The sequence below is a fragment of the Lactuca saligna genome, chromosome 7 (assembly GCF_052625555.1).
Source record: "Lactuca saligna cultivar CGN05327 chromosome 7, ASM5262555v1, whole genome shotgun sequence".
In the NCBI taxonomy this organism is placed as follows: domain Eukaryota; kingdom Viridiplantae; phylum Streptophyta; class Magnoliopsida; order Asterales; family Asteraceae; genus Lactuca; species Lactuca saligna.
In genome coordinates, this window is record NC_136423.1 from 94,249,376 (window position 1) to 94,263,907 (window position 14,532).

A 14,532-nucleotide genomic window follows, 5' to 3' on the forward strand; every position below is an offset into this window, starting at 1 on the left:
GAGTATTCGTCTAGTAAAAACAATAAAACACGCATAGCAACGAAACAATTATTTAATTTCTTGAAACGGATTAAAAAAATAATAGAAAAAAAAAATCCTCCTTACCCCTTTATCAAATTAATGAAGAAATAGAAAAAGAAACAATTTTTTTCATTATGATTATCGTAATTGAAATGCATTTATCATAATATTCTTTAAAATATTGCAACAATATATCGTTAAATATAACCTATTTAAGCAATTATATGAAGAACATTTGCTAAACTGAAGTAAACATTTGCATTATAGTTCAGTATAACTCCAAACCATATCAACCATCAGTTTTAATGAAATATCAGCTTCGATCACATATCAGCTTGGCTGGCTAATAATAACTTAAGTGGGAATAAATTTGCAATACTTGCATCTTGAATGCAAATAATTCTCAATGAAAAGAAGGTTACAAATTCACAACTTCAACGATCGTTAATCATAACATTTATCAATAACAAATCATCTTGTTACATCACAATCGTTGAGAGTATGTGTAACGTCTGGTTCCTGATACGCATTTAAATTTTAATTCTTTCATTTTTATAAAGCAACTCAACAATTTGGTAGCCCAAACTCGTCGAGTAGAGACTAGAAGGGGACGCATGTTTTAAGTAATCTACTCGACGAGTTGAGAGCCTCAACTTGGCGAGTATATCTTCCAAAATGAAACCCTAATTTCGGGGTTTTGCACCCTATTTAAGCATCTTAATCCCCACTTGTTGGCCTCATTTCTAGCCTCCAAGTCCCAAATCCTAATCCACGAAACCCTAGTGCATTATATGAGCTTGTGAGTTGTTTTTTAGTGAATATTGTGTGTTTTGAAGCTTTTTGAAGAAGGATGGGCTTGGGGATTCAGAAGGAAGCTAGTAGATCCAGAAACAACATCTCATCCTCTTCATTTTCTGGTAAGCAAGTCTCAAACTTGCTTAATAGCTTGTTAGATGTCCTTGTTATCATTTTATGGGGTTTTGGTTTAAGAAACATGATCTTTGGGACATGAACGTCCCAAGTGTGTAGATCTTCAGATCTGGAATCATTAAGTGTTTTTATGGCATAAAGGTGCAAACTTTATGCCATTGGAGTCCCCATGCAAGCTGGAAGATGTCATATTGGCCTTTTTAAACCCCAAGGGGCCATGCATGGGGAAAAGACAGAAGCTTTACGTGTTCAATGATGTCTAAGGCTTAGATCTATGTTTATACGCTTTGGTTTGGAGTATGGATGAACTTGTGGACCAAGATCTAAGTTTTAGGAAGTTAGGGTTTGAGCCAAACCCGTTAAATGAGGGTATTAACGGGTAAAGTTTGAAACTTTACCCTTAAAAGGACGTTTTCAGTATATATGAAAAACAAGAAGCTTAGATCTGAAGTGTAGGGGCTTAATCCGTTAAGATGGCCCAAGCAGGCAGAGGAACTCGTCGAGTTCACAGAGAAACTCGACGAGTTGACGAGTTCACAGAGAAACTCGACGAGTTGTAGGGCATGGAGAAGGGCTAAAGCTTAGGAAGAGTTTTAGGGCATGGAGAAGGGCTAAGAGAGCCTAAAGGCGTCTAGATCTAAAGGCATGTCCTTGTGACAAGATCCAACCCGAGAATGACCCCTATTTTGCACCAAAATGCCCATAAACTTGTATAAGAAGAGATCTTAGGAATGGAAATCCAAGGTAAAGACTTTTTACCTCCAAATGAGTGTCAACACGATGTAGATGTTGGATCTACAAGCCCCTTCTCGTTCCAAGCTCCTAGCTCTTCAAACCTCCTCAAGAAGTACACCAAATACACACTTTTAGCCTCACAAACACTCAAAATGGGGTTAGATCGCTTAGGGTTTGCTTCTGGACGTGAAAAAGTGGTAAGGAGTTTGGAAGGAATGACTTAAGGTCGTTTAAATAGGGTGTAAACCCTAAAAATTAGGGTTTTCATGCAAAGCTTCTACTCGTTGATTTGGGGTCCTCCAACTCGTCAAGTAGGTTCGATAAACCACGTGGCCATATCCGTCTCTACACGACGAGTTGGGCAGCCAACTCGTCGAGTAGGTCTCTAATAATGATATAAAATTTTAAAATTTATACAGTCGGGGTGTTATAATAGACGAAATAAACACACAAACACGACATTGTTATGAAATCAAGAAGCTTAATCGCATGAAATTAACGTTTTTGACTTTTCTATGTAAAACCATTTCTACTTCATAAACCTTACCACTGTAAAGGCTTGCTTTTCAATCGAGTTGTATGTTTAGGAGAATGTTGATGGGTTTCTTGAAAGTGATGATCATGATCACATTTGGTATAGGGACTATTTATGTCAAGTCTAATCTGAATTAATAACAAAAATGGCAGTAACAAGTAAAATGACAATACTTCCCTCATGTGAGAGGTATAAAGAGAAACAACTACGATAGTGAAAAAAAAGACCATACATGGGGATGAACTAGCATGGAGCAAGGAGTAGCACGTGTTACAGCTTAATATTTTCAAAGAAGTTCCCTTGCCTCCTTTCTTTTTTCTTGTGGCAATTAGGAAAGTAGCATGACCAGTTATCGCGATCAGGTAACAGGTAGCATAATCAGGTATCAGGATAATGGAGCAAGGAGCGGTACAATCAGTAACGATTTCTCTTTCTTCATATTTTTGTTTAGAAAGCCTTCTTCATCTTCTTCGTTCCTTTCGGTCACACATTCATACACAGATGCACATAAGCACACCATCAAATTGTTTAAAGTTTTGGTGCATAATGAACTTAATCTAAAACTTAAGAACGTTGCCCTTGGTGGTGTTGAAGATCATTCTTTCTACTGTTTCAAAGATGGATTTAAAGTTCTGAATTGCCTATGCTGTTTTGCTCATTTGAAAGATGGATTCATGTCGCACACCAAATGTTTGATTTAAGTCCTCAATGAAATCAAAATTCTTTTTAGCGTATGTGATATGATGATGACGATCAGAGAGTTTTTTTAATGTGTTTTGGTATGTTGCAATGTTTATGAACCACCTTTTTGTTTGTGATGATATTGTCACTTTTGAAGGAGCTTGATATCTTGGAGATGATATTATAAACTCCAATGATCAATCACAACTTTAACTTGCTATGTTGAGTTTGATGTTGTGACATGTGCAGAAAGTTGGTGCAAAAGTCATTAAGAAACACGATTATAATTACTTTGTGGGATTTTATTTTTATTATGTTTTCTATTATATCTATTACTGATGTTTTGTAGTTGTTTTATGATATGCTAACAACTTTTGTTGTTATTGTTTTTCTTTACTAATATAGTGATCATTTCAGTTAAAAAGACCCATCCCTAGATGGATGTCACCATAATGGTGTCATCTGTCATCAAAGAAGAGACTCTTGACAATTTTATGTTCTCATATGGTAGTGTTTTTGGAACTAACCAGCCATATTGGATAACATAATGCATGTTAATGAATTTATTGTGTGACTAATTTTTTACCGCCTATTAAGTAAAAACTTACACTTTCCTAAAATATGCAGGGCCGGTCCAGACGGTGGGCAACCCGGGCGACCGTTCAGGGCCCACGACTCCTGGGGGCTCAAAATTTATGGGCTATATAGTGTATATATATATATAAAAAAATATATTACCGAAATGATTTTTAGGGCTTAAAGTTGGTTCAAACTCAAACTAACTCAAAAGATAAACAATTTGGCTTGCTTTTTATTGTTAATTGAATGTGTTTATAGTCAATAAAAAAGATTTTTTTCATCTTTATTATATTTATCTTTAAAGGGCCTTTTTTTTTCCGCCCCGGGCCCCGTATACACTTGGACCGGCCCTGAAAATATGTTTCATCTTTTATATTATAGTGCTGGGAAAACCATAGAAAAACCTACCATATTATCCTCCGATGCTCGAAAAAAAACCATTATGTATTTTTATGTACAAAAAAATTATTTTATTTGTTGCTCATGCTTAAAATAAGGCTTCATAACTGGCAAACCCTTGAAAGTCGAGTACCTACCATTTATGACTTTAGAAAAAACCCAACATATTATCCTCTTATGTGAGAAAAAACCATTATGTTATTATTTTGTACAATAAAACCATTTAATTTTATGATTTTTATAATAAAACCCTGTTATATTTTGATTTTGTACAATATATAGTTATATTCCTTTTTATGTCACACATTGTTATCTCATGAGAAAATATAATTGGTAAACTTTTCATTGATTCCAGAAGTGAATAAATAATACAAAATAACCTTACTGTCACTTGATCTTGAACAAAGTGAATGTCAATCTTTATGTGCTTCATGTATTGATGTTGCATAAGAATTTGAGTTCAAGTATACATAATTGAAGTTATCACAACAAAAAATGATGACCTTCATATTAGGGCAATAAAGTTCGTATAAGAGATGGTAAACCTAAGATGTTCTAACGACTGCATACCACCTTATGTTATTTAGCTTTGACATTAGAGAGAGAAATAAAAACCGACACTTGGATTGACAAGAGTTGTGGTTGTCACCCAGAAAGATAAAGTTCTCATATGTGAAACGATGAGTCATTAGGCAACCCCTTAGTTAGCATCAAAATAAGTAGTTAAGATTCTTCGAGGACGATATATTAGGGGTGGCAATTTATGATACGATACGACAAAAATACACGATACGAAACGAAATTGGGACGAACTGAAATTTGAATTTGTGTTCGTGTTAATCGTAAAAAACACGATGTCATGTTATGTCATGTTAATGTTCAAAATTCGATACAAAATTGACACGATTTAGCATTTATTTTTCGTGTTTAGCGTATTTTTCGTGTTATATTTGATAAAGTATTCATTAAATAAACTAGTTTTTAGTATATGTTATATTTTTTGTGTCGTATCGTGTTTTTCGTTTTTTAATTTGTTCGTTTTCGTGTTAGTTAAAAAAAAAACGACACCGTGTCGTGTCGTGTTCGTATTACATAAAACATTGTCGCGTTATGTCTTGTCAGACGGAAACACGAAACGATAACACAATTTATCACCCCTACGATATATGAAACCGGAGACCATGATCAAGAGTACCTTAGAGCTAACGCATGATGTGTATCCTGAAAGTAAAGTATACCTTATGAGGGTCAGTCATAGAAAACCCATAGTGGTGGAAAGAGGGAGACTATGACAAAAAGACTCCCAGAGAGAGAGAGAGAGAGAGAGAGAGAGAGAGAGAGAGAGAGAGAGAGAGAGAGAGAGAGAGAGAGAGAGAGAGAGAGAGAGAGAGAGAGAGAGAACGTCCAAGGAATGAAGGGATGCTATTTAGGAGAGGGATTACCAAGGAAACCTCTGATATCATAATAACGAGTAAATTTGTCATTGATTCCAAATATGAAGTACATATAATATAATGTCGAGTTGTTAGTAAGAGTTTTATACCACAAGTAGCAACAAGATACAAGATGAGCATAACACATGGCAAAAGTAAGAACCAAGGAAGCAAATTGTATTTTTCTTCTCCAAAAATTTTCTTATTGGTCTGCGGGTATTTGTAAATTTTAAACAACTAAATAGTCTCTCAAAAACCAAAACGAAAGAAAAAGGATAACAGAAAACAATGGAGAAATTATGTACTTATAACCTCTCTTTTGTGGAATGAATGAGATATTTATCAATTATCATTTCTCAAGAGAAAAATATAGGATATAGAAGGGGAATTATTTTTTGTACAAAATCAAAATATAAAAAGGTTTTATTATACAAAATTAGAAACTAAAATGGTTTTTTTTGTATAAAGAAAAATCATAATGGTTTTCAAATGTCACAAATGTAAGGTAACCGGTTTTCAAATGTTTTCCCGTAACGAAGTATGATCATCTAAAATGATTTTATCATGCACAAAAAATAACATATTTGTTTCTAATACCACCTCTATCAATGCCATTTTTTGAAAGGACAAACTATAAACATTTCCAAAAGTTATCATCTCTCATTTTTTGAAACCTTATGGGCAATTATAAAACATTTCTAAAAGTTATCAACACCTTGCCATTTTTTTTGAAAAACACATGGATTTATTTGCACACAACCTTTTAAAACTTCTAACTTTTAACGTTTGATAGCAACATCCATTTTTTTTTTAAAAAAAAATCTCGTTTAACATTACAAACTTTTAATACTTAGTTAAACAAAATATTCTAAATCTTAAAGCTATTTCTTATAGCTTTTAACAAACACTACCGGTTAATTTTGACAAACACACCCAAAATCCACTATGAAACTTTACCAATAATTAAAAGCTTAAAATAAAAACATAAAGTCCTCAAACTTTGCCAATAATGAAAAGCTTAAAAAAAAAAAAAAAAAAAAAAAAAAAAAAAAAAAAACCTTATACAAAATATGACTACCTCTATTTCAAATTAATTGTCCACTTTTCAAATTTTTATTTCAAATTAATTGTCCACTTTTCAAATTTTTATTCTTCAACTTTGATCTTATATATTTTTCTTTTAATAGATAATATGAATAGATTGTATTTTTGATGTCTTTTCATTGTTATAAGTTTTATTAAGTAATGCATAACACAAATAAATAAATTTAATGTCAAAGTTGACTTTAAAAGTCAAAATGATATGAACAAAAAATTTGGCTCATTAATTTGGGTGGCATGGAGTAGTAGAGATGAAACAAACAGCACACAACTTTTAATAAAAAAGTGAGAATTGTGCAAGATCCAAATCAAAAACAATACTTTGTTATCGAAACATCCCATCAAAAAGTTAAGGCAAATAAAAACGATCTTACCATTATGAGTCTACCAAATCCCCTGATCATTTTGAAAACAAAATGCACAAAACACAACCACGCGCATTACAATTACAGACAGTCTTCTCTAATTCCTCTCCCATAATTATAAAAGAATATCTCTCACCGCGAAAACCTGGATGAAGACCAACTTTTTCCACCAGCACCACCACTTGCTCCACCAGCACTACCACCACCAAACGAAGACGGCCGCCACTTGTCACCCGGTGGAGCCGCTCCACGCTCCTCCGGTTTCCCACTCCCCCACCTATCAGATGGTGGCTGTGCCGGTAGCGGTGCTGCCGTCTCTGCCGGCGCACCTCTACGGTGCCTTGGCACGTATTTCCCACCACCAGATCCTGCAGCAGAAGCAGCGGCAGCAGCTGGTGCGGCTGCAGCAGCCGCAGCCGCGGGTGCGGGAGCAGGAAGCTCAGACGGCCTGGTTGGGCCATCGAGCGGTGTTCCACGTAAGATAGCTTCCTTCCTAAGCCTCTCTCTTTCTTCAAGTTCTTGTTCTCTTTTCCTCTGCCTTTCAGCTATTTCATCCAACTTAGCCCTCCGTTCAGCCTCCTCTTTCTTTCGCCTTTCAGCCTCTGTTAATCCCAAACAAAGTAAAAATTAAGTACTGATTTTTTCAGCTTTCTATTTTTATGCAATTTTGGTCCGAAAACAGTTTTATTGCAATTTCAGTCTTTATTGATGTTAGTATTGCCAATTTTTGCAAATTTGGTCCTTATTTGAAGTTCTTGTAACAAGTATGGTCCTGTCCAAAGTAAAAGAGCATATAATTTACAAAAAGAAAGTAAAAAGTAAACCTTCACGTTTGCGGGCTTCTTCTTCCTCACGAAGCTTGTCGAGCCTTTCTTTTTCAGTCTTCAAATAAAACAGCATTTTCCTTTTTAGGTCCCTTTCCTCTTTTCGTGCCTTGAGGATTTGACCAAGTCGTTCCTCTCTCTCAGCTCTCATTCTATCGTACTCTGCCTTTCGCCTGCTCACAACTTTTTCCTCAAGTTCCATCTGTTCACATACATGAATATATTTTATTTTATAAGAAAATATTACATACATATTATAATAAAAAACACAATACAGACCTTATGTTCCATAACACGAGCAAGTCTATACTTCTCCTTCAGATCTCCTTCATGACGCTCTCTGCTCAGTTCAACCTCAAGCTGCATGCAAAAAATAAAATTAGTAAGTAAATTTTGGGATTTACGTCTTTTTTTTTATTTTACAAAGTAAGTAAGTAGGTTACCTGTTGTTCACGTTCATGGCGGATTTTCTCTTCAGCCAAACATCTTTGGAAAGCAGCTTCAATGAGAGGTGCAGCCTCTTCCCTTTTGGCTCTTTCAAAATGATCCATGGTCTTGATTAGTTTTTGCATCTTCTTTTCCATTTCCTGCCTCTCTCTAACTTGCTCCTGCATTGCCAACTCCATCAAGGATTGCTTCGTCACCTTCTCCTGTAACGTCAACAACCAACAATCATCAGCATGAAAACAAAAAAAAAAAAAAAAAGGCCAATCTTTCTTTTCTTTTCTTTTCTTTTACTTTACTTACCCCTTCAATGATGGGCTTCTTTCCTTTCTTTTTGATACGTTTCCCAACATCATTGAGCAATGCTTGTGCTTCTTCACGCTCTCGTTCCTCAATTTCTCTGAGGATGCGTTGGTGCTTCCTTTCTTCAAACTCGGTTGCAAGTCTTTTTTGTTCTGCTTCTTCCGTTTTCTTCTGTAGCTTTAATCTTTTTGTCTCCTCTTCTCGTTCCTTTGTGAACAAACTTTAGGGTTAGAAACACAGTGTGTGTGTGTGTAAGTTAAGAAAATGAATGAATTGGTACCAACCATTTCAAGAAGGTGGCGTTCTTGTTCTTCCTTGCGTTTTTCAATGATGGATTTGCGAGCAAGAAGCTTTTTGTGCTCTTTATCAACAATATCTGCTAAGCTTGGAAGCATAGCACTCAATTTTGATGCTTTGGATTGAGAAGGATAGATCAGGGACCTTGATTTGTTCAGATTTATAGCCAAAACACTCAAGTGGTCTTGCAGAGTGTCTGATTCAAAACCCTTGAGAAAAAAAAAAGTATAAATAAAAAGAAGAGGATCAACAAAATTATGCAGATTAGACTTACCAAGTCACCAAATATGATGGCACCCTTCATGTGGTCAACTTTCATAGCAATGAAATTATGCTTGACAGCATCAACAGAGATCCTCTCTACAGCTGAGAAGTCAAAGAAAGGAACCATTTTTGATAAGGTCTCAACTTTCATTGTTTGGTACACTTGGGACACCTGATATGGAAATTCAAATTATTAGTTGGGCTTCAACCTATTTATTTGTTGTCAAACAAGAAATTATTATTAATATTTAAAAAAAATTACCTGTTGTAGGAGTCTTAAGGTGGCTACTTTTTCCAAAGCAGGAATGTACTGAGAAAGCTGCACTTCTGGTACAGAAGAAGCTGAAGATATCTTTCCACCAAGTTTTGCAATCTTTGTCAACAAAGGCTGTACTTTTGATGCCAAATCCAAAGGTAGAAATTCATTTTCTAGAAGATGATACAGATCCTTCACTTCTTGAGTTACATATGTCATCACACCTTTAGAAACCTGAAAAACAAAAAACCATGTTACATACTTACATACATTCAACCCTTAAAAAAAACTCTAGAATTGGTAGAATAAACAACATCTTACCAGATCTGCGAGAAGAGATGACCTAGAAAGCTGCAGGAAAATGAAGCAAATTAATATTAATGAGATAAGATAAATAAACAAAAGTAGAAATGTTTTGTGTAATACCACTTCTCTTGTCTCGAGCTTTGCATCAATGTTGAAGCCAATAAGATTATACATTCTGAGATTGCGTTCTTTGTCATGTTCAAGTTCCAAATGAGAAGCGGTTTTCAGGTGATCATATGGAGGAGCAGAAAGTGCAGCAAGCAAAACTGATGATGCAATCAGCTGCAGATCCTTCTGGTTCAGATTCTTATTGAAGCTCTTTTGAAGTTGAAAAAGCTTAAACCATGCATACGCATGGTATAGATGGCTTGATGAAATCCAAAAGATCTCAGTCAACTTTGCATAGTAAATAGCCATCAGGGACGATTTCGGCATTTTCTTAACCATGCTTGTTAGCCCATAAATATCTTCCACAGAACGAAAAGCTTCCTGAAGATACAACCATACAACTTATTAATAATGATATTCTTTTAACAATAATACTTATATAATCTATTACTGGTAACAACATACTTAAATCTTTTACCAACAATAGCAACATACATATATTTCACTACCAATTAAGACAATGTACTTTATTTGTTATAAACTATTATGGGTAAAAGAGTAAAAGGATGTTGCTATTGTAGGGGAAAGTTTTAAATATTTTCCTAAAGTATTATATATATTATATGTAAAGAATGCAACTGGGATGCTATTATGGTTATAGAAATATATGGATAAAACTATAGAGTAGATATACAAACCTGCCAAAGTTCCAATTCGGTTGCAACTTTCAATTGCTCAAACCTTGTGTCCAGGTAAAAATGTAGACTTTCAGGGGCAGTTAGGTCAGGCCTGTCCCTCTGGTCTCTGTACTTGTTGAGGTTTGCAAGATGATTCCGAATAATCTCACAAAGCCTACGAAACTCTGTTGTTCTTTTGTATTGCTTGCAGAATTGGAAGGCACGATGTGCAGTATCCTACATACATACAAAAAAAAAATCAAAATCAAAATTAATATATATAAGTTAAGAATTTAAGAAGCAGGATTCACATTATTAAAAACCAAAACTTACAGCATAAAGAGCCATCAACTTGGAATTGTTTCGGAGAATTTCAAGAACTGTTCTATAGGTCTCCCATAAGAACTTAAACCATGGAGTCACAAGCTCCCTATCTGAACGATCCTTTCCCTTTTCACCACTGACATAGCTTAACATTAGGTCTTCTGGTCTTTTATCGGCTTCAAGGTCATCAACATCCAGAGCTTCCTCTAAAGCTTGTGCCTGGCTGCGTGCCAGCTCAGCCCTTTTGGTTGAAAGATCCATGAAGTGCTTAATCACTTCTTCTAAAGAATTAACATTAACTTGCTGACAGATTATGCGGTATTGGATGAGACCATCTTTGGCAAATCTACCCCTCCTCATATCAACACAAAGCTCAATGTACTTGAACATAATCTTTTCATGTGTTTTCTGCCATGCCCTGTACCTCTTTGATGTAATAAGATCATGAAGAGCTTGCAGTGCATCTTGTTTCTGACCAACATTTATCAATTCTGCAATCACATTTTACAAAAAGTCATGTACAAACTACAAAGCATCAAAAACATTAAAGGGAATGAAAATAATACAGCATATTGGTTTCACGCTGAATTATTCTAAAATAAGTCAAAAATGTTAATGAGTTAAATTAAATCAGCAAGTTATCACTCACCTTCTGCTCGTTTCAACGCATTCTCTGGTTTAGCAAAAGTCGCCATGGTCAATCACAGTGGTCTTCAGCCTGCTAGGATGCAAACCAAACAACTATTTGTAGGTGTTAAATCTGCTTAGGAATAACATGAAGTTTTGCACAGATAGAAGCACAAAGACACTTATACTGTAGACATCCGCTTTGTTCTCTATTAACACACTCATTCAAACAAGATAACAAAGAAAATAGTGACAAATCGATGTTCCCACTTCTAAGCATTGAAATGCTGAAACTGAAAAGCATATTTTACCAACAGACACATTTCCAGTCCAAGCATAGCATCAAGCATGGATACATGTTTTAAAGAATTCAGAATATGGATAAATCATATATTTTTAAACATTTGTCTCCTATGTTAATTGAGAACCCATTAAGTATGTTCACAGCCACAGGCAACATCCAGCAAAAAACATTGCCTTGGGCATTTAGATCAAGCGCAAAGAATATACAAGTAGAAAACTAAAACATAAAAAATATATATTGCACCTAATCCGTCACCCTTACTCCTCCATCGAACAGTCAATCTAGCCACAAACCGAAAGGAAAAACAAAACCCTAATGTAACGCCAGCAATTAGAGAAAACAAATTCAATCATCAAATTGCTAACCATAGATACACAAATAAATCAGTTGTCGATCTATGAATCTTATACTGCACGTATTCTGTCGATAGATCTTGAATTAAACAAACAAAAACACATAAGAACAGAATAACGAGCCTTGCCAGAAATTGATAAAACGATGAATAACATACTGAGGCAATACCTTTATCGATTAGCGGAAAGTGTGCTTCCTCGGCTGTGCCTGTATTCCAGATATGTGCTGAAGCAAAAGAAAGAGAGTAGGGTTTCCAAGTTTTGGCGAGCTTTTATTTTATCAAAATGCGTGAGAAGAGGGTAGAAATTCATCGGCCTCAAAAGTGAAAAGGCCCACGAACACCTTCATTACATATGGGCTTTACAAAGTTACAATATTGAAAACTTCATGGGCTTGAAATATCATCCAAACTTAAAAGGCATTTTCAATGTTACTTTAAATAATGGTTTTTTCTACGATTAATTATTGAATATAATCTGTAAAAATCAAAAATCACGGTTACAAAAATAATATAATTTTTACAGAAATTAAATATTTTTATAAATTTTCATACCCAATTAAATGATAATATATATCATTTTTGTATACTTAAATATCATTAAATAAGCATTAAATGTTACATATATCATCATTTAATTGGATAGGAAGATTTTTAAGAAAAAAAAAATAAAAGGATATTTAATTTCTCTAATTTTTAATGTAAAAATTTATAATTATCAATCAATTATTTTTAATAAATTATTAATTAAAAGATTTATATTTTTTTATTTATGTAAAATTCTAATCGTTGATTTAAATAACATATTAATTTATGTTTTACATGCACACTCCGAACCTTCGAATGAAATAATAGTTAGTCACAATACACAACACTACCTAAGTTCAAGGTAGTGACTTCCAAATTATAGCAAGGATGCAGAAATTGGAATTCATCGTGGATTAATCATGAATTAATCGTTTAGCGTTTTTCAACCGACATTAGGGATGCTTGATGGAAATTATGGATTAATCTAGTTTGACGGGATTAATCGGTCAACAAAAGTCAAAAAAAAAAACGTCAAAAATATCACCTTTTTTTTACTCCAAAATTTCAAATATTATGCCAAAATGTTCATATTTATTTATTTTCAAATTACAAATTTTCTTATTTTCTAATTTTAAAATACTTGTTTTTCAAAAACCACAATTAATCTCCGTTAAGACCGATTAATTTTCTAACCCCGATCGACCACCGAGCTACCATCGAACGATTTTTACAGCCTTAAATTATAGTAAACAAAAAGACTTGTCCATCATTTGAAACAAAAACCTTCAATCATTCTATGTAAACTGAATCAAGATCTTAGTTCTTCACTTTTTCTTGAATATGGCTTAGCTAAATTTGTAATAATTGTATACAATACAAATAGAAATTTTATTACACCAATAAATTTTACTTTTTACTTTTAGTATTCATTTCTAGCCATGCAGAATCATCAAATATGCAGTAAAAAATTATCAGATTGTAGTTTTATTTCTGGAAATGTAGGAATTCATAATGGCTTCAAGAAATTTATAATTGTAATACACAAAGTAAATGACTTGGTAACATCTCATTACAGAAAATTATACATTTTCGTATACATTTGCAACAACGAAAGTCTAATAGATTAAAAGGGTGGTCAGAAAAATAATTACACAAATGAGCATGATGAATTTTTGCATCAATCTGATAGGTGTTGGTGTGATTATAATTATTCTTATTATTAACATTTTGATGTTTTGGTTTAATTAGTTTCGCATTCTAATATAATAAGCCTCTAAACCAATCTGCCACAGTCACAACCACACCTTCAGCTCCATCACACCAGAACAAAGCTTATAACCACTTAACTATAGTCAAAAACCCAAAAATCAAAACTTTATGTAAAAGAAAGCAAATATAAAATTTTCACACAAAAAAAGATGAATATTTAAAACCAAATAATAAAAATATCTATATTTTAGACAATCATCACAAGGCAATATTGTTCTAATCTTCCGAGTGGTGTTAATCTTATCTATAAAAAAAAAAGTTTTTTGATATGGGAATTGAAATTTGGAAGAATTAAAATCTACAAAGATCACAGTTTGTTATGTGTTTAGTTGAAGAAAAAAAGAAATTCAATAATAAAAATCAAATAGTTTTTGAATTCAGACTAATTGGCAACTTTATTGTTTATTTATTTGTTTCAGACCAATTGACAACCAAAACACACATTTAGTTTGTCATGCGTAAGTAAGTATAATTGAACTTTATTGTTTATATATTTGTTTCAAACCAATTGTCAACCAAAACACGCAGTTGAATGGAATAAGCTCCAAATTCATAATTTGAGAAAATTATTGACAACAAAGACCATAAAATAGCTATGGTTCATACATTAACATCATAAGTATTACCGAGAGAAAATGTAACATATGTTATGAACTTATAATCATCTTTATCAACTTCATTCACATCATAATAAAAGGAAGTTGAAAGCTCCTTCAATTTACCATCCATTGCCATATATATCATCAATCTCACACTAATACATCAACAACCCTCAATGCACAGCACACTCTGAACCTTCAAAAGCCCAATCTTTGGAAGAGATATGTATATTGCACAATGTAGTCTCACAGTTTCAGGATAAGTAAATAA

At 33.7% G+C, this 14,532-nt stretch overlaps 1 protein-coding gene across 3 annotated transcripts; it reads right to left on the reverse strand.

Annotated features, from left to right (window-relative positions):
* Positions 1 to 6,722: 6,722 nt before the first annotated feature.
* Positions 6,723 to 12,161, reverse strand: LOC145003802 (eukaryotic translation initiation factor 3 subunit A-like). 3 transcript variants are annotated; one of them, XM_078962714.1, is made up of 14 exons: positions 12,036 to 12,161; positions 11,232 to 11,323; positions 10,592 to 11,073; positions 10,280 to 10,495; positions 9,594 to 9,962; positions 9,489 to 9,518; positions 9,174 to 9,401; positions 8,922 to 9,083; positions 8,635 to 8,856; positions 8,351 to 8,557; positions 8,047 to 8,253; positions 7,883 to 7,963; positions 7,604 to 7,805; positions 6,723 to 7,381 (listed from the first exon to the last, which is right to left on the reverse strand). In XM_078962714.1, exons 2-14 carry the CDS (start codon positions 11,275 to 11,277, stop codon positions 6,912 to 6,914), a joined length of 2,922 nt encoding a protein of 973 aa, XP_078818840.1. In that variant the 5' UTR covers positions 11,278 to 11,323; positions 12,036 to 12,161; the 3' UTR covers positions 6,723 to 6,911. The 3 variants fall into 3 exon arrangements, with proteins under 3 accessions (XP_078818840.1, XP_078818841.1, XP_078818842.1); XM_078962715.1 differs by having other exon boundaries at positions 11,232 to 11,300; positions 12,036 to 12,159; XM_078962716.1 differs by having other exon boundaries at positions 11,232 to 11,303; positions 12,036 to 12,126.
* Between the last annotated feature and the right edge of the window lie 2,371 nt (positions 12,162 to 14,532).

Bases quoted from the DNA above. Each gene is read 5' to 3' on its own strand.
- LOC145003802 (XM_078962714.1), bottom strand. From the start codon at position 11,277: ATGGCGACTTTTGCTAAACCAGAGAATGCGTTGAAACGAGCAGAAG. The intron at 7,964-8,046 runs GTAACCTACTTA...TTTTGCATGCAG, and splicing joins GCCATGAACGTGAACAACAG to CTTGAGGTTGAACTGAGCAG. The intron at 7,806-7,882 runs GTCTGTATTGTG...GTATGTGAACAG, and splicing joins CTCGTGTTATGGAACATAAG to ATGGAACTTGAGGAAAAAGT.